We start from the raw sequence: 24,223 nt of genomic DNA on the forward strand, positions 1-24,223 counted from the left end.
TGTGGCCTGGAGCAGGAACTCCATATATGGGCCCAGACAGTCATATTGGAATGTGGCCTGGAGCAGGAACTCCATATATGGGCCCAGACAGTCATATTGGAATGTGGCCTGGAGCAGGAACTCCATATACGGGCCCAGACAGTCATATTGGAATGTGGCCTGGAGCAGGAACTCCATATATGGGCCTAGACAGTCATATTGAAATGCGGCCTATTAGAGCTGTGACCATGCCAATTTGCTTTAGAGAACGACCAATATGGATTTTTTAAGGCTGATATTTTATGCCGTTTTTCAATATCATTAAATTTGAAAATGGTGATGACAAAATTTCCCAGAGACAATCTAACTACATAAATTTCTAAGTGTATTCGCCACGTGCACAGGATACAACCAGTGTAAAACAACACCCATCACCCATGACACAAGTCAGTATTCAACGTCCGTCCATGTCTGAGGATGTCGGGAGATGACGTGGAAACTGGCCACTGGGCAACAGTGAGCGCTGTTACATTCAAGTAGGTTTCAGTTTTGCTAGGGCATTGCAGACGATGATGGCAGATTGCAAGTTATTTTTGATGTTTTTGTTTGAAGCCTATCCCAATCCTTAACCCTCACCTTAACCATCCGGAGTGAATTCCTAACCTTAAGAATTTGGAGTTAATGCCTAAACTTAACTTTAAATACTTCAACATTTTATGTTTCGAACAACTTATAAAATGTGACTTTTGATAAACATGGCTGGACGTCTCATTGTGACGTGAGGCTGTGAGAGCTGGGGGAAATCAAGATGCCATAGACCTACTCACAATACAGGTGAATGCATATTCAATAGGAGTTTGTGCATGCATTGAGTTATTGAGCTTGTCTTGGCTGATTTCAGTGGAATCTATGGTGACTAAATGACAAACAATCACACAGTTTCCCTTCAATTTGGGACTTATCTTAGTCTATTATATTTGCCTATATATGCCTCGAAGCAGCCTGATCTCTTTTTTCATAAAGTGTGCTGTCTCTTTAAGACAGTCTCAGACCAGTCACTCTCTTACAAGCAACAATTTGTCAACAAAGAGAATACGAGTCATTTAACCCAGTGAACTTTTTTGCAGACAATTGGCTTGCTATGTGTTGCTATGTGTTATAACAAATAAAGTAGTTGAGCTGACCTTAGCCTCAAATTTTCTAGCTAGCTGGTGGCCAGTATGTTGTTTTGTAATGTCCTGTAGCCTATACAGTGCCTTGCCAAAGTATTCGGCCCCCTTGAACTTTGCGAACTTTTGCCACATTTCAGGCTTCAAACATAAAGATATAAAACTGTATTTTTTATGAAGAATCAACAACAAGTGGGACACAATCATGAAGTGGAACGACATTTATTGGATATTTCAAACTTTTTTAACAAATCAAAAACTGAAAGATTGGGCGTGCAAAATTATTCAGCCCCTTTACTTTCAGTGCAGCAAACTCTCTCCAGAAGTTCATTGAGGATCTCTGAATGATCCAATGTTGACCTAAATGACTAATGATGATAAATACAATCCACCTGTGTGTAATCAAGTCTCCGTATAAATGCACCTGCACTGTGATAGTCTCAGAGGTCCGTTAAAAGCGCAGAGAGCATCATGAAGAACAAGGAACACACCAGGCAGGTCCGAGATACTGTTGTGAAGAAGTTTAAAGCCGGATTTGGATACAAAAAGATTTCCCAAGCTTTAAACCTCCCAAGGAGCACTGTGCAAGCGATACTATTGAAATGGAAGGAGTATCAGACCACTGCAAATCTACCAAGACCTGGCCGTCCCTCTAAACTTTCAGCTCATACAAGGAGAAGACTGATCAGAGATGCAGCCAAGAGTCCCATGATCACTCTGGATGAACTGCAGATATCTAAAGCTGAGGTGGGAGACTCTTTCCATAGGACAACAATCAGTCTAATATTGCACAAATCTGGCCTTTATGGAAGAGTGGCAAGAAGAAAGACATTTCTTAAAGGTATCCATAAAAACTGTCGTTTAAAGTTTGCCACAAGCCACCTGGGAGACACACCAAACATGTGGAAGAAGGTGCTCTGGTCAGATGAAACCAAAAATGAACTTTTTGGCAACAATGCAAAACATTATGTTTGGCGTAAAAGCAACACAGCTCATCACCCTGAACACAAAATACCCACTGTCAAACATGGTGGTGGCAGCATCATGGTTTGGGCCTGCTTTTCTTCAGCAGGGACAGGGAAGATGGTTAAAATTGATGGGAAGATGAATGGAGCCAAATACAGGACCATTCTGGAAGAAAACCTGATGGAGTCTGCAAAAGACCTGAGACTGGGACGGAGATTTGTCTTCCAACAAGACAATGATCCAAAACATAAAGCAAAATCTACAATGGAATGGTTAAAAAATAAACATATCCAGGTGTTAGAATGGCCAAGTCAAAGTCCAGACCTGAATCCAATTGAGAATCTGTGGAAAGAACTGAAAACTGCTGTTCACAAATGCTCTCCATCCAACCTCACTGAGCTCGAGCTGTTTTGCAAGGAGGAATGAGAAAAAATGTCAGTCTCTCGATGTGCAAAACTGATAGAGACATACCCCAAGCGACTTACAGCTGTAATCGCAGCAAAAGGTGGCGCTACAAAGTAAGGGGGGTAAGGGGGCTGAATAATTTTGCACGCCCAATTTTTCAGTTTTTGATTTGTTAAAGAAGTTTGAAATATCCAATTAATGTCGTTCCACTTCATGATTGTGTCCCACTTGTTGTTGATTCTTCACAAAAAATACAGTTTTATATCTTTATGTTTGAAGCCTGAAATGTGGCAAAAGGTCGCAAAGTTCAAGGGGGCCGAATACTTTCGCAAGGCACTGTATATGGACATCTGGGGTTGGAAGCAAAATCATTTTCCAATAGTTTAGTTCTGAACAGAACCACAATCTTTTTTGTTTCGTTCCACTGTTCCGACCAGCAAAATAAAGTTCTGAATGTGTTTGAACCCCAAAAAAGTACAGGTTTAAATTGTTATTTTCTATTTTTTTAACCTATGAAGTCCACTATTTTTATTTCTTTTTTTAGCTAATTGAATTACTTCACCAATCAGTGTGGATAGAGCTGGCAAGCTAGTTGTCTACATGTGTGATGAACAGACAAGTGTAGCCTATGGCGCAAGATGCATCTGAAATTGTACAAGTGTGGAGAGAGCGAGAGAGGGTTGAGGAGGCTTGAAGCACTGGGCATCTTATGACATGCATTATATGAATTAGTTACACAGAATTATACCTAGGAGGATTGGCTTATATGGAGGAACTTTGAATGTCCTTTTGAGCAGCCAGCTAACCAGCTTGTGTGTGTGCAGAGTGGTACCAAAATGTAAAATACATCTTACCTTTTTGTAGTTAATAAATCCTACGTGATAACTAGGCCGATGGTATCCCTAACTAGCATTGAAAAGGTTAATCCATTCTCTGTGCTTAAACACACACAGGTAAAGATTTCCAGGCTGCAGGCAGACACTGGAATAGGTTTCAGTGATGGCTTTGCATAGGCGCTTTACTGCATTTTGTTGTGGGACTAGAAAAAAATGTCTGTTACATAAAGGAACATTACTAACCGGTTCCCATCAAAATAACGGTTCTTTTCCAGAACAGTATGGATCACTGGTCCTTTAAAAATATTCTACTTTTCGGTTCTGTTCCTTGAACCGTTCCTTGAACACTTTTAAAATGTATACATGCCGTGTGTCATCAATCAAGTGTCCTTAAGCTAAAATATATCCAGCATAAGTGGTTAGCTAACAAAATGCAGTCCAGCCAGATGTTCCTCACCAGTTTGCACCATTTTACACAAGGCGCTAGTGTGCTCATACTACGTAGGGGACATCGGCTGCATCGATAGTCACAGGTTAATATCGTAACAAATATTGGCCCAACCGATTATCGGTCATTCTCTAATTTGCTCACCTGCATCCAATCTTAATTAACCACAAGTCCGCCTCACTCTTGATTAATCAACCACCCTCATAGTATTTAAACGGCATCCATCTTCACTCCTTTGTACATCTACATAACAAACCGTCCGTACTGGAAGTTTGTGCTGATCCAGTGACCCATCATCACCCCATCCTCCTCCCCATCGAGTCAAAAATAATATCCCGATTATGTATCTGTGTTTAATTTTCCCACATTACTAATGCACGCACACGAGAACACACACACACACACAAACACACACACACACGCACACACAAACACACACCAACATGTGTGTGTATACTCAGCTAGCTCCAGCATTGCTTGATTACTTTGGTCTGATTTGAATTAGAGATTCACCATTCTCAGATCTCGGAAATCACTTCACGGTTTGGTGGTTTGGGGGTTTGGCATGAGTGCCATTATAGAATTGGCTCTAGTCACATTTGATATTGGGTTCAGATTTGTTTTGGTCCAATGGTGGTGGCATACTAAGGGCAGACAAGGGCTTGGAGGCACAACCCATTTGTTTTGGTGTTTAACCCTCATGTCTACGAGAAACCATAAGAACTGTTCAAGGTACAGGATAGATAAAAAGAACGATAGAACAAGATATTAAATGATATAATTATTGATAGAATGCTGATATACTGAACAAAAATATAAATGCAATAATTTCAATGATTTTGAGTTACAGTTCATATAAGGAAATCAGTCAATTGAAATAGAATCATTAGGCCCTAATCTATGGATTTCACATGACTGAGCAGGGGTTTTTGAGAATGAGTTTTTCCCCAAAAACGGCTTTACTACAGACAGAAATACTCCTGAGTTTCATCAGCTGTCCGGGTGGCTGGTCTCAGACGATCTCTCAGGTAAAGAAGCCGGATGTGGAGGTCCTGGGCTACCATGGTTACATGTGGTCTGTGGTTGTGATGCTGGTTGGGCATACTGTCAAATTTCTAAAATGACATTGGATACGGCTTATGGTAGAGACATTAGCATTCAATTATCTGACAATAGCTCTGGTGGACATTCCTGCACTCAACATGCCAATTGCACGCTCCCTCACAACTTGAGACATCTGTGGCATTGTGTTGTGACAAAACTGCATATTTTAGATTGGCTTTTTATTGCCTCCAGGACAAGGTGCACCTGTGTAATGATCATGCTGTTTAATCAGCTTCTTGATATGCCACAACTGTCAGATTATCTTGGCAAAGGAGAAAGGCTCACTAACAGGGATATAAACAAATGTGTGCGCACAATTTTAGCAAAATAATATTCTTCTGCCTCCAGAAAATGTCTGGGATCTTTTATTTAAGCTCATGAACTATGGGACCAACACTTTACATGCTGTGTTCATATTTTTGTTCAGTATAGATAGAAAGAATGATACAACAATAGAGTGAACAATAGATGCCACTGATTTTCAGACACACATACTTCAGAACCACACACACACAGAGAACAGTCAGTGTATTGACGGCGGCTCCCCTGGCTAGTGCTTTAATATCTGGTTCAGGCCCTGATTGACTATAATGGAAGCAGCATGGCGGCCGCTGCCTTTGAAATGTCTTCCACATTTGGAGGAGGGACACAAGGAGTGTGTGTCTCTGTATATGGGGCGGTGTGTGAGCGGGGGAGAGACAGGGTGTAGAGGAAGCATTTCCCCTCTTCTATGATCCTGCTCACATCCAGGTCAACACTCGCAGTGAGAACACACACACACACTTTTCCTATTTATCCTAGCATGTTGTTTTGCTGGCTTTGATATTAATAATAATGATGATGATTCGTTTCTCTGTGTAAACATGTTTACTTCCACCATGTTGTTTGAGGGTTTTTGATGTCTCAAAAGTCAAATATGGATTTTAGTTGGGAGTATTGGATTTTGCTCACTAAAATATAAAAGAAAGAGGAAATAACAGTGCAGGCGATCTCACCTTGAAAATGGCTACTGTGTTGTAGTTCATGTGTACTGTTTGTAAGGACATTGTCAGGTGTGTGCGTACTGGTAGCGAAGTCAGGTGCAGGACAGCAGAGATTTGTGAACAGGCGCACACTTTATTTAGGCAAAAGTGCAAAACGTGCAAAACAGTCACAAGAATTATGTTTAACAATAAACATCTTCATGAAAAATAACACGGAAAAAACAAGCCAGTCTGGTGCGTCAACAATACACACGTAACATAAACAATCTGACACAAAGACATGATGGGGAACAGAGGAATAAATACATGTAGATTGATTGGGGAATGAAAACCAGGTGTGCAGGGAACAAGACAAAACAAATGGATACATGAAAAATGGAGCGTCGATGGCTAGAAAGCCGGTAACGCCGCCCGAACAAGGAGAGGAGCCGACTTCGGCGGAAGTCGTGACAGACACAGCTTCCCAGAAACCTTTTTTAGCAAAGTTGACACACAACGAGAGTGTGGTAATACATTTGATTTTGCAACAACACAGTTAAAGAATATACTGCAACATGTGGTTACGGACAAAGGAACCAATCTTTTCCGTAAAAGCAGACGTTTACAGTAGTTTTAAAGATGTCTTTTAAAGTTCTCCCAACAGCAGTTTTAAATAAGCTGTTAAAAAAGTAGAAAATATGAGCGAGTAAGGCACCTTGGGTTTTTATAAACCACAGAGAAACAACATGGCGCCTGCGGTAGAGGCGTGGCGCCGGCGGTAGAGGCGTGGCGCCGGCGGTAGAGGCGTGGCGCCGGCGGTAGAGGCCCGGCGCCTGCGGTAGAGGCCCGGCGCCTGCGGTAGAGGCCAGGCGCCTGCGGTAGAGGCCCGGCGCCTGCGGTAGAGGCGCGGCGCCTGCGGTAGAGGCCCGGCGCCTGCGGTAGAGGCCCGGCGCCTGCGGTAGAGGCCCGGCGCTTGCGGTAGAGGATCTGTCTCACTCTATAATGTAGTCTCATGTGTTTCCCCTTCCCTGTGTGTTTCTGATGAGAGTAGGAGTCTTATGGTCCAGATGGGAGGAAGAATAGCGAGAGAGAAAGTTGTGTATCTTATGTGAGAACTAAATGTGAGTAGAGGTGGAGTAGATCAGAACGGCTGCTGTGGTCACTGTTAGCAGGCAGTGGCTGACTGCTTAGGGGAGTCCATGAATACCTACTTCACCACGATGGGAGGGAGTGAGGGAAGGATGAAGAAAGATAGAGGAAAGAATGGTAAAATAGAGGGAAAGGAGATGAGGACAGAAGAGTGAGAGACTGAGAAGCAGGAGGGAGGAAGAGACAGGATAGAGAAGAGAAGAGAGAGTAGAGTAAATAAACGGGGCTGGGGTGGTTGAGGCCTTCCGCAGGAGTGTGTGTGTGTGTGTGTGTGTGTGTGTGTGTGTGTGTGTGTGTGTGTGTGTGTGTGTGTGTGTGTGTGTGTGTGTGTGTGTGTGTGTGTGTGTGTGGGATGGCAGATCAAACCCAGCTGGCTCCCATTTGCCCAGGAATGAGTCTGCACCTCTCAGAGGCCCACAACCTGTGTGTTGCCCTGCATAATTACAGCTTCATTATGGACCGCCTGGCTCCAGCAGGCGCATATAAAACATGTATACTCACATACATTTAATGCACTATATACATACTTTTAATGCACTATATACATTTAATGCACTATATACATACATTTAATGCACTATATACATATGTCCTCACAAACACAATGCAGATTTCACACACACCCCTACTAAACAGTCAAAAGGGGTTGGATTCTCCAGATGCACACACACACACACACACGCACACACACACACACACACACACACACACACACACACACACACACACACACACACACACACACACACACACACACACACACACACACACATCACACATACTCATACACTCCCTCACACAATGATGTTCTCACTCACTCTGTCTTTGAGGGAGAGGAGTAATTATACAGCCTGTCCCATCCAGTGAACAGCTTGAAGGTTGGAAATGGCTAGCAGTAGACATTCAATGGCAGAAGGGATATGTCCTGCTAGTGGAATCTACAGTATGAAACAGAGTGTGTGTGTGTGTTCTCGGTCCATGTGTATGCGTATTATATGTGGTAGTCCTTGAGTACATTGGCAACTCTATCAAAGACAGAACAAAGCAGCCACAGTGATAAAATATTGATGTTTCAGCTGTTCTCAGCAACATGTATGGAGGAAGAGGAGACATTCAATAACTTCAGAAGAATTCAAGTAGAACAGTTTATAGCCTTTTTAAGTAACCTTCATAAAGGCTTTGTGAATGTGTATTGCCTTTGTCTTAGTCTCTCTTCTCTCTCTCTTCTCTCTCTGTTACCTCCAGATGAATGTGTGTCCTGTCCCAGTCTCTCTTTTCTCTCTCTTCTCTCTCTGTTACTTCCAGATGAATGTGTGTCCTGTCCCAGTCTCTCTCTTCTCTCTCTGTTACTTCCAGATGAATGTGTGTCCTGTCCCAGTCTCTCTCTTCTCTCTCTGTTACTTCCAGATGAATGTGTGTCCTGTCCCAGTCTCTCTCTTCTCTCTCTGTTACTTCCAGATGAATGTGTGTCCTGTCCCAGTCTCTCTCTTCTCTCTCTGTTACTTCCAGATGAATGTGTGTCCTGTCCCAGTCTCTCTCTTCTCTCTCTGTTACTTCCAGATGAATGTGTGTCCTGTCCCAGTCTCTCTCTTCTCTCAGATGAATGTGTGTCCTGTCCCAGTCTCTTCTCTCTCTGTTACTTCCAGATGAATGTGTGTCCTGTCCCAGTCTCTCTCTTCTCTCTCTGTTACTTCCAGATGAATGTGTGTCCTGTCCCAGTCTCTCTCTTCTCTGTTACTTCCTGTCCTGTCCCAGTCTCTCTCTTCTCTCTCTTACTTCCAGATGAATGTGTGTCCTGTCCCAGTCTCTCTCTTCTCTCTGTTACTTCCAGGTGAATGTGTGTCCTGTCCCAGTCTCTCTCTCTCTCTGTTACTTCCAGATGAATGTGTGTCCTGTCCCAGTCTCTCTCTTCTCTCTCTGTTACTTCCAGATGAATGTGTGTCCTGTCCCAGTCTCTCTCTTCTCTCTCTGTTACTTCCAGATGAATGTGTCCTGTCCCAGTCTCTCTCTTCTCTCTCTGTTACTTCCAGATGAATGTGTGTCCTGTCCCAGTCTCTCTCTTCTCTCTCTGTTACTTCCAGATGAATGTGTGTCCTGTCCCAGTCTCTCTCTTCTCTCTCTGTTACTTCCAGATGAATGTGTGTCCTGTCCCAGTCTCTCTCTTCTCTCTCTGTTACTTCCAGATGAATGTGTGTCCTGTCCCAGTCTCTCTCTTCTCTCTCTGTTACTTCCAGATGAATGTGTGTCCTGTCCCAGTCTCTCTCTTCTCTCTCTGTTACTTCCAGATGAATGTGTGTCCTGTCCCAGTCTCTCTCTTCTCTCTCTGTTACTTCCAGATGAATGTGTGTCCTGTCCCAGTCTCTCTCTTCTCTCTCTGTTACTTCCAGATGAATGTGTGTCCTGTCCCAGTCTCTCTCTTCTGTCTGTTACTTCCAGGTGAATGTGTCCCAGTCCTGTCCCAGATGAAGTCCCAGTCTCTCTTCTCTCTCTGTTACTTCCAGATGAATGTGTGTCCTGTCCCAGTCTCTCTCTTCTCTATGTTACTTCCAGATGAATGTGTGTCCTGTCCAATGTTCCCTCAAAAAATGTTAATCACTGAGCAATTTTCAGGTCTGCTGAGCTTCCGTGTAACTTCCGGCACGTGTTTACTGCTGTACCTGTTTAAATTAGTTTAACAGTCGTCTCAAAATACAGCACTGTCCCTTTAAGAGAAAAAAGCTCTTTACCTCACTTGATTTTCATAATGTCTAGAAATGTACACTTTTGTAATCTTGTAGGAGGTAATCACTCCCTTATTGCTGACTACAAACTATCTATAACTGGACTAATAACTCTAACTAGCAAAGGATATGAACAAAATGTGCACACATGGTTAAATTAAGCTCTGGCTTTGATCTCAAAACAAGTGTAGTTGAGTGTTAACAGGGCAACGTTGCCTCTGTTAACAAACACGGAAACAGTGATAGTGTTAACTAACAGGGAAACGTTGATCAAATTAAATATAGCCCTTCATACATCAGCTGATATCTCAAAGTGCTGTACAGAAACCCAGCCTAAAACCCCAAACAGCAAGCAATGCAGCTGTAGAAGGACTGTGGCAATGAAAATCTCCCTAGAAAGGCCAAAACCTGGGAAGAACCCTAGAGAGGAACCAGGCTATCAGGGGTGGCCAGTCCTCTTCTGGCTGTGCTGGGTGGAGATTATAACAGAACATGGCCAAGATGTTCAAATGTTCATAAATGACCAGAATGGTCAAATAATAATCACAGTAGTTGTCGAGGGCGCAGCAAGTCAGCACCTCTGGGGACAGCAAGGAGTCATCATGCCAGGTAGTCCTGAGGCATGGTGCAAGTGCTCAGGTCCTCAGAGAGAAAGAAAGAGAGAGAGAAATAGAGAGAGCATACTTAAATTCACACAGGACACCGGATAAGACAAGAGAAGTACTCCAGATATAACAAACTGATGCAGATTTAAAGAGGAGTCCGTAATTTGCTTTCTAATGATCATGATCTTTTCCTCAAAGAAGTTCATGAATTTATTACTGCTGAAGTGAAAGCCATCCTCACTTGGGGAATGTTGCTTTTTAGTTAGCTTTGCGACAGTATAAAACATACATTTCGGATTGTTCTTATTTTCCTCAAATAAGTTGGAAAAATAGGATGATCGAGCAGCAGTGAGGGCTCTTCGATACTGCAAGGTACTGTCTTTCCAAGCTAGTTGGAAGAATTCCAGTTTGGTGTGGCGCCATTTCCGTTCCAATTTTCTGGAAGCTTGCTTCAGAGCTCGGGTATTTTCTGTATAGCAGGGAGCTAGTTTCTTATGAGAAATGTTTTTAGGGGTGCAACTGCATCTAGGGTATTGCACAAGGTTAAATTGAGTTCCTCAGTTAGGTGGTTAACAGATTTTTGTTCTTTGACGTCCTTGGGTAGGCAGAGGGAGTCTGGAAGGGCATCAAGGAATCTTTGTGTTGTATGTGAATTTATAGCACGACTTTTGATTTTCCTTGGTTGGGATCTGAGCAGATTATTTGTTGCGATTGCAAACGTAATAAAATGGTGGTCCGATAGTCCAGGATTATGAGAAAAAACATTACGATCCACAACATTTATTCCATTGGACAAAACTAGGTCCAGAGTATGACTGTGACAGTGAGTAGGTCATGTTGGACAAAACCCACTGAGATGATTTTGTCTTGAAAGCCTTTTGGAGTGGGTCTGTGGACTTTTCCATGTGAATATTAAAGTCACCAAAAATTTGAATATTATCTGCTATGACTACAAGGTCCGATAGGAATTCAGGGAACTCAATGAGGAACGGTATATATGGTCCAGGAGGCCTGTAAACAGTAGCGATAAAAAGTGATTGGATATGCTGCATAGATTTCATGACGAGAAGCTCAAAAGACGAAAACGCCATTTTTTTTGTAAATGAAAATTTGCTATCGTAAATGTTAGCAACACCTCCGCCTTTGCGAGATGCACGGGGGAAATGGTCACAAGTGTAACCAGGAGGTGAGGCCTTGTTTAACACAGTAAATTCAAATCAAATCAAATTTTATTTGTCACATACACATGGTTAGCAGATGTTAATGCGAGTGTAGCGAAATACTTGTGCTTCTAGTTCCGACAATGCAGTAATAACCAACAAGTAATCTAACTAACAATTCCTAATCTACTGTCTTATACACAGTGTAAGGGGATAAAGAATATGTACATAAGGATATATGAGTGAGTGATGGTGCAGAGCAGCATAGGCAAGATACAGTAGATGGTATCGAGTACAGTATATACATATGAGATGAGTATGCAAACAAAGTGGCATAGTTAAAGTGGCTAGTGATACATGTATTACATAAGGAAGGACCCGGTTTCGAACCTGGGCAGTGAGAAACAGTCACTTAACCAACTGAGTTATGAGGCAGACACAGCAGTACTTAAGACGGTGTATTTAATGAAGAAAAAATCCTAAAAATAAAAAATGGCAAATCCAAAAGGTGGAAGGAAAAACACAAAAAGATCTAAAAAGAAACTCACCAAAACTAAACTAAAACAAAAAAACAGAATACCACAAGAACGTTACCCGGAATCGACAAGAGCACACAGAACACTAGGGCAGGGTGCTAACATACAAACACAGAGCACAGAACTGAGGGAAACAAAGGGTTTAAATACAATCTGGGGAAACGAGACACAGGTGCAAACAATAATGAGGGTCAAGGGAAAAACACAGGGACAAAAAGCACAATGGGGACATCTACTGACAAACAACTGGAACAACCCTGGCCAAATCCTGACAGATGCAGTCGATGATATAGAGTACAGTATATACGTATGCATATGAGATGAATAATGTAGGGTAAGTAACATTATATAAGGTAGCATTGTTTAAAGTGGCTAGTGATATATTTACATCATTTCCCATCAATTCCCATTATTAAAGTGGCTGGAGTTGAGTCAGTGTCAGTGTGTTGGCAGCAGCCACTCAATGTTAGTGGTGGCTGTTTAACAGTCTGATGGCCTTGAGATAGAAGCTGTTTTTCAGTCTCTCGGTCCCAGCTTTGATGCACCTGTACTGACCTCGCCTTCTGGATGATAGCGGGGTGAACAGGCAGTGGCTCGGGTGGTTGATGTCCTTGATGATCTTTATGGCCTTCCTGTAACATCGGGTGGTGTAGGTGTCCTGGAGGGCAGGTAGTTTGCCCCCGATGATGCATTGTGCAGACATCACTACCCTCTGGAGAGCCTTACGATTGAGGGCGGAGCAGTTGCCGTACCAGGCGGTGATACAGCCCGCCAGGATGCTCTCGATTGTGCATCTGTAGAAGTTTGTGAGTGCTTTTGGTGACAAGCCGAATTTCTTCAGCCTCCTGAGGTTGAAGAGGCGCTGCTGCGCCTTCTTCACGATGCTGTCTGTGTGAGTGGACCAATTCAGTTTGTCTGTGATGTGTATGCCGAGGAACTTAAAACTTGCTACTCTCTCCACTACTGTTCCATCGATGTGGATAGGGGGGTGTTCCCTCTGCTGTTTCCTGAAGTCCACAATCATCTCCTTAGTTTTGTTGACGTTGAGTGTGAGGTTATTTTCCTGACACCACACTCCGAGGGCCCTCACCTCCTCCCTGTAGGCCGTCTCGTTGTTGTTGGTAATCAAGCCTACCACTGTTGTGTCGTCCGCAAACTTGATGATTGAGTTGGAGGCGTGCGTGGCCACGCAGTCGTGGGTGAACAGGGAGTACAGGAGAGGGCTCAGAACGCACCCTTGTGGGGCCCCAGTGTTGAGGATCAGCAGGGAGGAGATGTTGTTACCTACCCTCACCACCTGGGGGCGGCCCGTCAGGAAGTCCAGTACCCAGTTGCACAGGGCGGGGTCGAGACCCAGGTTCTCAAGCTTGATGACGAGCTTGGAGGGTACTATGGTGTTGAATGCCGAGCTGTAGTCGATGAACAGCATTCTCACATAGGTATTCCTCTTGTCCAGATGGGTTAGGGCAGTGTGCAGTGTGGTTGAGATTGCATCATCTGTGGACCTATTTGAGCGGTAAGCAAATTGGAGTGGGTCTAGGGTGTCAGGTAGGGTGGAGGTGATATGGTCCTTGACTAGTCTCTCAAAGCACTTCATGATGACGGAAGTGAGTGCTACGGGGCGGTAGTCGTTTAGCTCAGTTACCTTAGCTTTCTTGGGAACAGGAACGATGGTGGCCCTCTTGAAGCATGTGGGAACAGCAGACTGGTATAGGGATTGATTGAATATGTCCGTAAACACACCAGCCAGCTGGTCTGCGCATGCTCTGAGGGCGCGGCTGGGGATGCCGTCTGGGCCTGCAGCCTTGCGAGGGTTAACACGTTTAAATGTTTTACTCACCTCGGCTGCAGTGAAGGAGAGACCGCATTTTTCCGTTGCAGGCAGTGTCAGTGGCACTGTATTGTCCTCAAAGCGGGCAAAAAAGTTATTTAGTCTGCCTGGGAGCAAGACATCCTGGTCCGTGACTGGGCTGGATTTCTTCCTGTAGTCCGTGATTGACTGTAGACCCTGCCACATGCCTCTTGTGTCTGAGCCGTTGAATTGGGATTCTACTTTGTCTCTGTACTGACGCTTAGCTTGTTTGATAGCCTTACGGAGGGAATAGCTGCATTGTTTGTATTCAGTCATGTTACCAGACACCTTGCCCTGATTGAAAGCAGTTGTTCGAGCTTTCAGTTTCACGCGAATGCTGCCATCAATCCAAGGTTTCTGGTTTGGGAACGTTTTAATCGTTGCTATGGGAACGACATCTTCAACGCACGTTCTAATGAACTCGCACACCGAATCAGCGTATTCGTCAATGTTGTTATTTGACGCAATACGAAACATGTCCCAGTCCACGTGATGGAAGCAGTCTTGGAGTGTGGAGTCAGCTTGGTCGGACCAGCGTTGGACAGACCTCAGCGTGGGAGCTTCTTTTTTAGCTTTTGTCTGTAGGCAGGTATCAGCAAAATGGAGTCGTGGTCAGCTTTTCCGAAAGGGGGGCGGGGCAGGGCCTTATATGCGTCGCGGAAGTTAGAGTAACAGTGATCCAAGGTTTTTCCGCCCCTGGTTGCGCAATCGATATGCTGATAAAATTTAGGGAGTCTTGTTTTCAGATTAGCCTTGTTAAAATCCCCAACAACGATGAATGCAGCCTCCGGATAAATGGTTTCCAGTTTGCAAAGAGTTAAATAAAGTTCGTTCAGAGCCATCGATGGCTCATCATCAGGCTTAAGCCATGTTTCAGTCAGGCCAATCACATCAAGATTATGATCAGTGATTAGTTCATTGACTATAACTGCCTTTGAAGTAAGGGATCTAACATTAAGCAGCCCTATTTTGAGATGTGAGGTATCACGATCTCTTTCAATAATGGCAGGAATGGAGGAGGTCTTTATCCTAGTTAGATTGCTAAGGCGAACACCGCCATGTTTAGTTTTCGACCCAGGTCGAGGCACAGACACTGTCTCAATGGGGATAGCTGACCTGACTACACTGACTGTGCTAGTGGCAGACTCCACCAAGCTGGCAGGCTGGCTAACAGCCTACTGCCTGGCCTGCATCCTATTTCATTGTGGAGCTAGAGGAGTTAGAGTCCTGTCTATGTTGGTAGATAAGATGAGAGCACCCCTCCAGCTGGGATGGAGTCAGTCACTTCTCAACAGGTCAGGCTTGGTCCTGTTTGTGGGTGAGTCCCAGAAGGAGGGGCAATTATCTACAAATTCTATCTTTTGGGAGGGGCAGAAAACAGTTTTCAACCACTGATTGAGTTGTGAGACTCTGCTGTAGAGCTCATCACTCCCCCTAACTCGGAGGGGACCAGAGACAATTACTCGATGCCGACACATCTTTCTAGCTGATTTACACGCAGAAGCTATGTTGCGCTTGGTGACCTCTGACTGTTTCATCCTAACACCGTTGGTGCCGACGTGGATAACAATATCTCTATACTCTCTACACTCACCAGTTTTAGCTTTAGCCAGCACCATCTTCAGATTAGCCTTAACGTCGGTAGCCCTGCCCACCGGTAAACAGTGTATGATCAATGGATGGTTCGTTTTAAGTCTAATACTGCGGGTAATGGAGTCGCCAATGACTAGGGTTTTCAATTTGTCAAAGCTAATGGTGGGAAGCTTCGGAGTCTCAGACCCCGTAACGGGAGGAGTAGAGACCAGAGAAGGCTCGGCCTCAGACTCCAACTCGCTGCTTAATGGGGAAAACCGGTTGAAAGTTTCTGTTGGCTGAATGAGCAACACCGGTTGAGCATTCCAACAGCATTTCCCTCCAGAAACCATGAGAAAGTTGTCCGGCTGTGGGGACTGGCGAGGGGATTTATACTAACTTTACTATCTGTACTTACTGGTGGCACAGACGCTGTTTCATCCTTTCCTACACTGAAATTACCCTTGAAATTACACTTGAAATGACCCTTGCCTAACGATGACTTCTGAAGCTGGGCTTGCAGCACAGCTATCCTCGCCATAAGGTGATCGTTCTCCTGTATATTATGAGTACAGCGACTGCAATTAGAAGGCATCATGTTAATGTTACTACTTAGCTTTGACTGTTGGAGGTCCTGACGAACCACGTCCAGATAAAGCATCATGTTAATGTTACTACTTAGCTTCCGCTGTTGGTGGTCCTGACGAATCACGCCCAGATAAAGCATCATGTTAATGTTACTACTTAGCTTTGACTGTTGGAGGTCCTGACGAACCACGTCCAGATAAAGCATCATGTTAATGTTACTACTTAGCTTCCGCTGTTGGTGGTCCTGACGAATCACGTCCAGATAAAGCATCATGTTAATGTTACTACTTAGCTTCGGCTGGTGGAGGTCCTGACGAATCACGTCCAATTAAAGCATCATGTTAATGTTACTACTTAGATCCGGCTGTTGGAGGTCCTGACGAATCACGTCCAGATAAAGCATCATGTTAATGTTACTACTTAGCTTCGGCTGGTGGAGCTCCTGACGAATCACGTCCAGATAAAGCGTCCGGAGTAAAAAAGTTGAATGAAAAAAAGTTGAGAGGGAAAAACCCAAAATGTAAACGGTAATTAAAAAGTAAAAACCGTAAAGTTGTCAGGTAGCAAAGTAAGGTTGGCAACAAAATGCACAAGATGCACAGCAACACGTAAACAAGTCTGCAAGTTGTGACCGGAAATTACGTATGATAGTGTTAACTAACGGGGAAATGGTGGTAGTGTTAACTAACGGGGAAATGGTGGTAGTGTTAACTAACAGGGAAAGGGTGGTAGTGTTAACTAACAGGGAAAGGGTGGTAGTGTTAACTAACGGGGAAACGGTGATGGTGTTAACTAACAGGGAAATGGTGGTAGTGTTAACTAACAGGGAAGCGGTGGTAGTGTAAACTAACGGGGAAACAGTGATGGTGTTAACTAACGGGGAAACGGTGATGGTGTTAACTAACGGGGCAACGGTGATGGTGTTAACTAACGGGGAAACGGTGATGGTGTTAACTAACGGGAAATGGTGGTAGTGTTAACTAACAGGGAAGCGGTGGTAGTGTTAACTAACGGGAAACGGTGGTAGTGTTAACTAACGGGAAACGGTGGTAGTGTTAACTAACAGGGAAACGGTGGTAGTGTTAACTAACGGGAAACGGTGATGGTGTTAACTAACGGGAACCGGTGATGGTGTTAACTAACGGGGAAACGGTGATGGTGTTAACTAACGGGAAACGGTGATGGTGTTAACTAACGGGAAACGGTGATGGTGTTAACTAACGGGGAAACGGTGATGGTGTTAACTAACGGGGAAATGGTGGTAGTGTTAACTAACAGGGAAGCGGTGGTAGTGTAAACTAACGGGGAAACAGTGATGGTGTTAACTAACGGGGAAACGGTGATGGTGTTAACTAACGGGGCAACGGTGATGGTGTTAACTAACGGGGAAACGGTGATGGTGTTAACTAACGGGGAAATGGTGGTAGTGTTAACTAACAGGGAAACGGTGGTAGTGTTAACTAACGGGGAAACGGTGGTAGTGTTAACTAACGGGGAAACGGTGGTAGTGTTAACTAACAGGGAAACGGTGGTAGTGTTAACTAACGGGGAAACGGTGATGGTGTTAACTAACGGGGAACCGGTGATGGTGTTAACTAACGGGGAAACGGTGATGGTGTTAACTAACGGGGAAACGGTGATGGTGTTAACTAACGGGGAAACGGTGATGGTGTTAACTAACGGGGAAACGGTGATGGTGTTAACTAACGGGGAAACGGTGATGGTGTTAACTAACGGGGAAACGGTGATGGTGTTAACTAACGGGGAAACGGTGATGGTGTTAACTAACGGGGAAACGGAGATAGTGTTAACTAATGGGAAAAACTTTAGAAAGTTGAGTGAAGTTCAATCTTGTGCTTCTCTGCGCATCATTTTTTCAGTGTGGTAGTCTGAGGGGAGCTGTGCGCCCACACAGCTTAGAGGGAACATTGGTCCTGTCCCTCTGTCTGTCTCTCCTCTCTCTCTGTTACCTCCAGATTTGGACAGGAGCATGGAGCCCCTCATCGAGAGGCCAAAGGTTAAACCAGAGGGGTTGCTAGGAGACGCGGAGAACGGCAACAACAACAACAGTCTCTCACAGCCGGACCTGACGACACCTAGCAAGAGCATTACCTGTGAGTTACACACACACACACACACACCTACATATACAAGCATACACACACACACACGTCTGTCTGCACATATGTACACACTCTCTCACGCACACACATACAAATACATAAATGGCTTTGAATGTTTGGGCTCCATTACTGAGCCCCGGTGTTGTGAGTCACACCGTCTGGACCCTGAATGAACACACAGCCCTAAGAAATAGGTTAGATACACACTCTCTCATGCCTCTGAATTGAATTGTTAACAGAGGGATTTAAAAATTAAAAATAAATATTTAGCCATTTATTTTTAATTTTTAAATAAGCATGTCAAACAAATTCTTAATTACAATGATGGCCTACTGGGAAGCAATGGGCAGAACAAGAGATTTTTACCTTGTCAGCTCAGGGATTCAATCTAGCAACCTTTCGGTTACTGGTCCAACGCTCTAACCACTAGGATACCTGCCTGTTAGTTTCCAAATTGCTAAAGCACACGTGTCTACATGCAAAACGCCACATGCTGCAAACCAAATGAAACACCTCTCCTCCATTTGACTATTTCCTCTCTGTTTGGTGGTAACTGTGATTGCTGGGAGTCGCTATGACTACTGTACCTAGGTGACTCTGACAGTATAGTTTTTGGACGTGTCCGTCTCTCCCCCGTGTTCTCCTGGGCATCTTTGTGAAGTATGAACCATAGTTTATGTAGTAATATAGACCTGGGCTTACAGTGTATCGTCAGACCTGATTCGGGGGGTCACAGTTCAAGGCCTGGTCCTGAAACACTGGTTTGTTTCGTTGATGGGTCACAAGAAGTCAAAACGGTAAAGGTGGTTCACAGAGCTGAACAAAATGTCCTTCACTGACCCCCTAACACCATATGGTCCCCCAATACAGTACTGCATTCACTTCCTGCTGGAAAAGCAGCCCTGGCATCAATAACATACAGATACTGTACACAAATATACTGATACACACATACCTTCCTGTCTCCCCCAAAACCTCTATCCACACACACATCATCCCACTGTAGTCCGGCCAGGGGTCCTCTGCTCCAAGCAACGTGAGCTACTTCCTGATAGTTACTGAGCTTCCACAAAGTAACTCCACGAGCTGTAATGATGGTGTGTTTAAGAGGCTGTGTCAGAGAGAGAGAGAGATAGAGATTGGGTAATACTAGGACAGTATTTAGGGTTATGGGGGAATTGGGCTGGGTAATGTTGAAATCCCTCCATCCCCCTACACATCCCTCCACCCCCCTATACCTCCCTCCATCCCCCTTTACCTCCCTCCATCCCCCTATACCTCCCTCCATCCCACTATACATCCCTCCATCCCCCTATACATCCCTCCATCCCCCTATACCTCCCTCCATCCCCCTATACCTCCCTCCATCCCCCTATACCTCCCTCCATCCCCCTCCCTCCATACATCCCTCCATCCATCCCCCTTTACATCCCTCCATCCCCCTATACATCCCTCCATCCCCCTATACATCCCTCCATCCCCCTTTACCTCCCTCCATCCCCCTATACCTCCCTCCATCCCAATATACATCCCTCAAGTGTCCATCCCGTATGTCCCTCCATCCCCCTATACCTCCCTCCACCATCCCCCCCTATACCTCCCTCCACCCCCTATACCTCCCTCCATCCCACTATACCTCCCTCCATCCCCCTATACATCCCTCCATCCCCCTATACATCCCTCCATCCCCCTATACATCCCTCCATCCCCCTATACATCCCTCCATCCCCCTATACATCCATCCATCCCCCATATACATCCCTCCATCCCCCTATACCTCCCTCCATCCCTCCCCCCTATACCTCCCTCCACCCCCCTATACCTCCCTCCATCCCCTATACATCCCTCCATCCCCCTATACATCCCTCCATCCCCCTATACATCCCTCCATCCCCCCCCTCCATACCTCCCTCCATCCCACTATACATCCCTCCATCCCCCTATACCTCCCTCCATCCCCTATATCCCTCCATCCTCCATCCCCCTCCATCCCCCTATACATCCCTCCATCCCCCTATACCTCCCTCCATCCCACTATACCTCCCTCCACCCCCCTATACCTCCCTCCATCCCACTATACATCCCTCCATTCCCCTATACATCCCTCCATCCCCCTATACCTCCCTCCATCCCCTATACCTCCCTCCACCCCCCTATACCTCCCTCCTCCCTCCATCCCCCATCCCCTATACCTCCCTCCATCCCCCTATACCTCCCTCCATCCCCCTATACCTCCCATCCATCCCTCCCCCCTATACCTCCCTCCATCCCATCCCTCCATCCCCCTATCATCCCTCCATCCCCCTATACCTCCCTCCACCCCCCTATACCTCCCTCCATCCCCCTATACATCCCTCCAATCCCCCTCCATCCCCCTCCCTCCATCCCACTATACCTCCCTCCACCCCCCTATACCTCCCTCCATCCCACTATACCTCCCTCCATCCCCCTATACATCCCTCCATCCCCCTATACATCCCCCTATACATCCCCCTATACCTCCCTCCATCCCACTATACCTCCCTCCATCCCCCTATACCTCCCTCCATCCCCCTATACATCCCTCCATCCCCCTATACATCCCTCCACCCCCCTATACCTCCCTCCATCCCCTATACCTCTCTCCATCCCCTATACATCCCTCCATCCCCCTATACATCCCTCCATCCCCCTACACCCAAGCAAGGGCATACATCCCTCCACTCCCCCTATACCTCCCTCCATCCCCCTATACATCCCTCCATCCCCCTATACATCCCTCCACCCCCCTCAAGGAATACATCCCTCCACCCCCCTTAATGATTTAGATACATCACCTCCATCCCCCTGCTAAATACTTAAATGTAAATGTAAATGTATACATCCCTCCACCCCCTATACCTCCCTCCTCCATCCCACTATACCTCCCTCCATCCCCCTATACCTCCCTCCACCCCCCTATACCTCCCTCCATCCCCCTATACATCCCTCCATCCCCCTATACCTCCCTCCATCCCACTATACATCCCATCCACTCCCTCCATACCTCCCTCCATCCCCCTATACATCCCTCCATCCCCCTCATCCCTCCATCCCCCTATACATCCCTCCATCCCCCTATACATCCCTCCATCCCCCTATACATCCCTCCATCCCCCTATACATCCCTCAATCTCCCTGTACCTCCCTCAATCCATCCTCTACACCTGCTTTCAAACCCTCCTCCCACTCTGGTGTACATATCTAGGATCAGCTTTCCCTTCCCCAAGCCTAACCTTAACCATTAGGGGAAGAAATCAAAACAGACCTTAGATCAGCATCTATAAGCAATGCAATCTCTGTTACGCCTGCTTTTCTCTGCTGATGCAGATGGCTGGTGAGTCAGTCTGGGGGCTCGTATTATGTGTGTATGTGTGTTTTTGTGCATGCGTGTGTGTCGAAGTCGTAAATTGAACACTATTGTATCATCAGCAACACTGTGACTAACTTTCTAGATCCACTTACTCTGCTACAACCACAGCCATAAAGAGAGGGAGAGTTTGGCCTGTTTACTGATTATATCAAATATGAACTTGTGGCTCTTGCTGCTACTAGTTGACTAGATGTCTGTGTGTATGTGCCGTGATGTCATCATGTAAATGATGCGTGTGTGGAGGAAAACAGAAGCGAGATTGCATTCTGCAACCTAGATGCTCTGTCTCACAGTGATGACATCATGGCTGTAGCATGTGTCTGGCGCTGGGCCTCTGACAAGCTGTCTGAGACTAATGTGCAGAGAGAGCCGTTAACGGGTGTGTGTTAATGTGGCGCATGTGTGCACAAGTGCGTAAGTGCATGCACGAGTGTGTGCACAGGTTTGTGTGTGCTGTGCCTGCATGTGTGTGTATGCTGTTCTCTTCAGTAGTTGAGTGGTGTGTTTCTGTGTCTCTAGCACATTGATTCAGTAAAGCATCAGTCAAGCTCTTACGTCAGTGTGAGTGACCTGTCACAGTGCTATACACCCTGCCAGTAAGTAGCATGGGAGGGGTGAAAAGCTGTCTGACTCATGACTGACCTCTCCTTTGGGGGTACTCGTGTATGTTTTGAACTGTTTTCATCCAAACCTCAGGTCTGCTCTGCTGCTACTCTAACCACCATCACCACCACCTCTCTGTCAGACCCTCACTCACATTCCCTCACTCCCTTGTCTGGTGCCACAGTGGAACACAGAGAGTTAAGGACCCACAGGGATTCATCAGTCCTCATGACTCATTTGTACAACTTCAGTCAGAAAATGCTCCATACAGACAAGTTAATAACAGCTGAAATGGAGCAATATTTAGTTAACGTTTTAGTTGAAAGGCGTACAATCACACACACAACAGTGCAGTGGAAAGGCTGAGTTGACAGCATGGTGAGGTCAGTATGATGATGGGCTCATTAAAGGGGATGTGGACCAGGTTAGAGTGTTGCTGGTGTAAAATGTAACAGGATTGTGACACAGTGCCTTTAATTACACACCAGTCTGAGATTGATCTGTCCTCATCCTCCTCTTCTTCCTCCTTCACACACACACGCACGCGCGCACACACACACACACACACACACACACACACACACACACACACACACACACACACACACACACACACACACACACACACACACACACACACACACACACACACACACACACACACACACACACACACACACACACACACACACACACACACACACACAGAGACAGCGTGGAAAGAGTGACACCTAACCCCAACTTTACTTCTGACCCATTCTTTCCCCTTCCCTCTCTCCTCTGTCTTACCTTTCACCTTTTCCACCTTCCCTCTCTCCTCCTTCCCTCTCTCTTCTCTCCTCCTTCCCTCTCTCCTCTCTCCTCCTTCCCTCTCTCCTCCTTCCCTCTCTCCTCTTTCCCTCTCTCCTCTCTCCCTCTCTCCTCTCTCCTCCTTCCCTCTCTCCTCCTTCCCTCTCTCCTCCTTCTCTCTCTCCTCTCTCCTCCTTCCCTCTCCCCTCTTCCCCTCTCCTCTCTCCTCCTTCCCTCTCTCCTCTCTCCTCCTTCCCTCTCTCCTCTCTCCTCCTTCCCTCTCTCCTCTCTCCCTCTCTCCATATTTTCACCCCATTCTCCCAGTAAAGTAGGGCGTTTATCCTCTCTCAGCCCCCATTGCCCACTCTGTATAGGGAAATAAGCCACACTTCCATTGGAATACCACTCTTTAGAAATACCACACTCTGCTCTTCTGAGATTAGAGTCCCAATCCCTGTAGAGATTGTTATTGAAATGAGCTGAAGCAGCCAGGGGCTTATGAGGTCAGTGTTTTTGAGGGGTCACACATTTTAACACGCCCCACCTCCCAGTCCTCATCAAGTCCCATTGGTGGTGAATGAGGTGACAGTAGAAGGACAAGGTGACAGTACTTACCATGTAAAGCACTTAGTTGTGATTAGCTGTGATCTGTAGTAACAGTTCTGGGCGTCACTCAGGTGTTTCTGTTCTATATGTAGGGAGGGAAAACAGGTCCCCAACATGTCCCTCACAGCTCTGACCGAGTTCAGCTGGCCTGGCATCAACAGCATTCTGTTTACTGTCTCCTGGTCAGACTGCTGAGTCACTGAAGGAGAGAGGGAGGAAAAGGGGGGAAAGAGGGAGGTAGGAGGAGGGAGGTTGGAAAGGTAGAGAGGTGCAGTGATCAGTAGTAATCATAGCCTCAAGTCTAGAGTGGTGGGAGGGAGGTGACTGAAGGGGAGGTGGTGGGAGGGAGGTGACTGGAGGGGAGGTGGTGGGAGGGAGGTGACTGAAGGGGAGGTGGTGGGAGGGAGGTGACTGAAGGGGGGAGGTGTGAAGGGGAGGTGGTGGGAGGGAGGTGACTGAAGGGGAGGTGGTGGGAGGGAGGTGACTGAAGGGGAGGTGGTGGGAGGGAGGTGACTGAAGGGGAGGTGGTGGGAGGGAGGTGACTGAAGGGGAGGTGGTGGGAGGGAGGTGACTGAAGGGGAGGTGGTGGGAGGGAGGTGACTGAAGGGGAGGTGGTGGGAGGGAGGTGACTGAAGGGGAGGTGGTGGGAGGGAGGTGACT

At 46.0% G+C, this 24,223-nt stretch overlaps 1 protein-coding gene across 2 annotated transcripts in view; it reads left to right on the forward strand.

Annotated features, from left to right (window-relative positions):
• LOC135540056 (myoD family inhibitor-like) overlaps positions 1-24,223 on the forward strand; it is a 42,759-nt gene that overhangs the window by 12,955 nt on the left and 5,581 nt on the right. The window contains exon 3 of one of the 2 annotated variants that reach the window (XM_064966377.1): positions 18,028-18,165. In XM_064966377.1, the coding sequence (XP_064822449.1) occupies positions 18,042-18,165 (124 nt within the window). In that variant the 5' untranslated portion in view covers positions 18,028-18,041. Of the gene's footprint in view, positions 1-17,253; positions 18,166-24,223 lie in introns of those variants that run through there. The other variant, XM_064966375.1, reaches the window with a different exon arrangement.

This window comes from Oncorhynchus masou, chromosome 5 (assembly GCF_036934945.1).
Source record: "Oncorhynchus masou masou isolate Uvic2021 chromosome 5, UVic_Omas_1.1, whole genome shotgun sequence".
Classification (NCBI taxonomy): domain Eukaryota; kingdom Metazoa; phylum Chordata; class Actinopteri; order Salmoniformes; family Salmonidae; genus Oncorhynchus; species Oncorhynchus masou.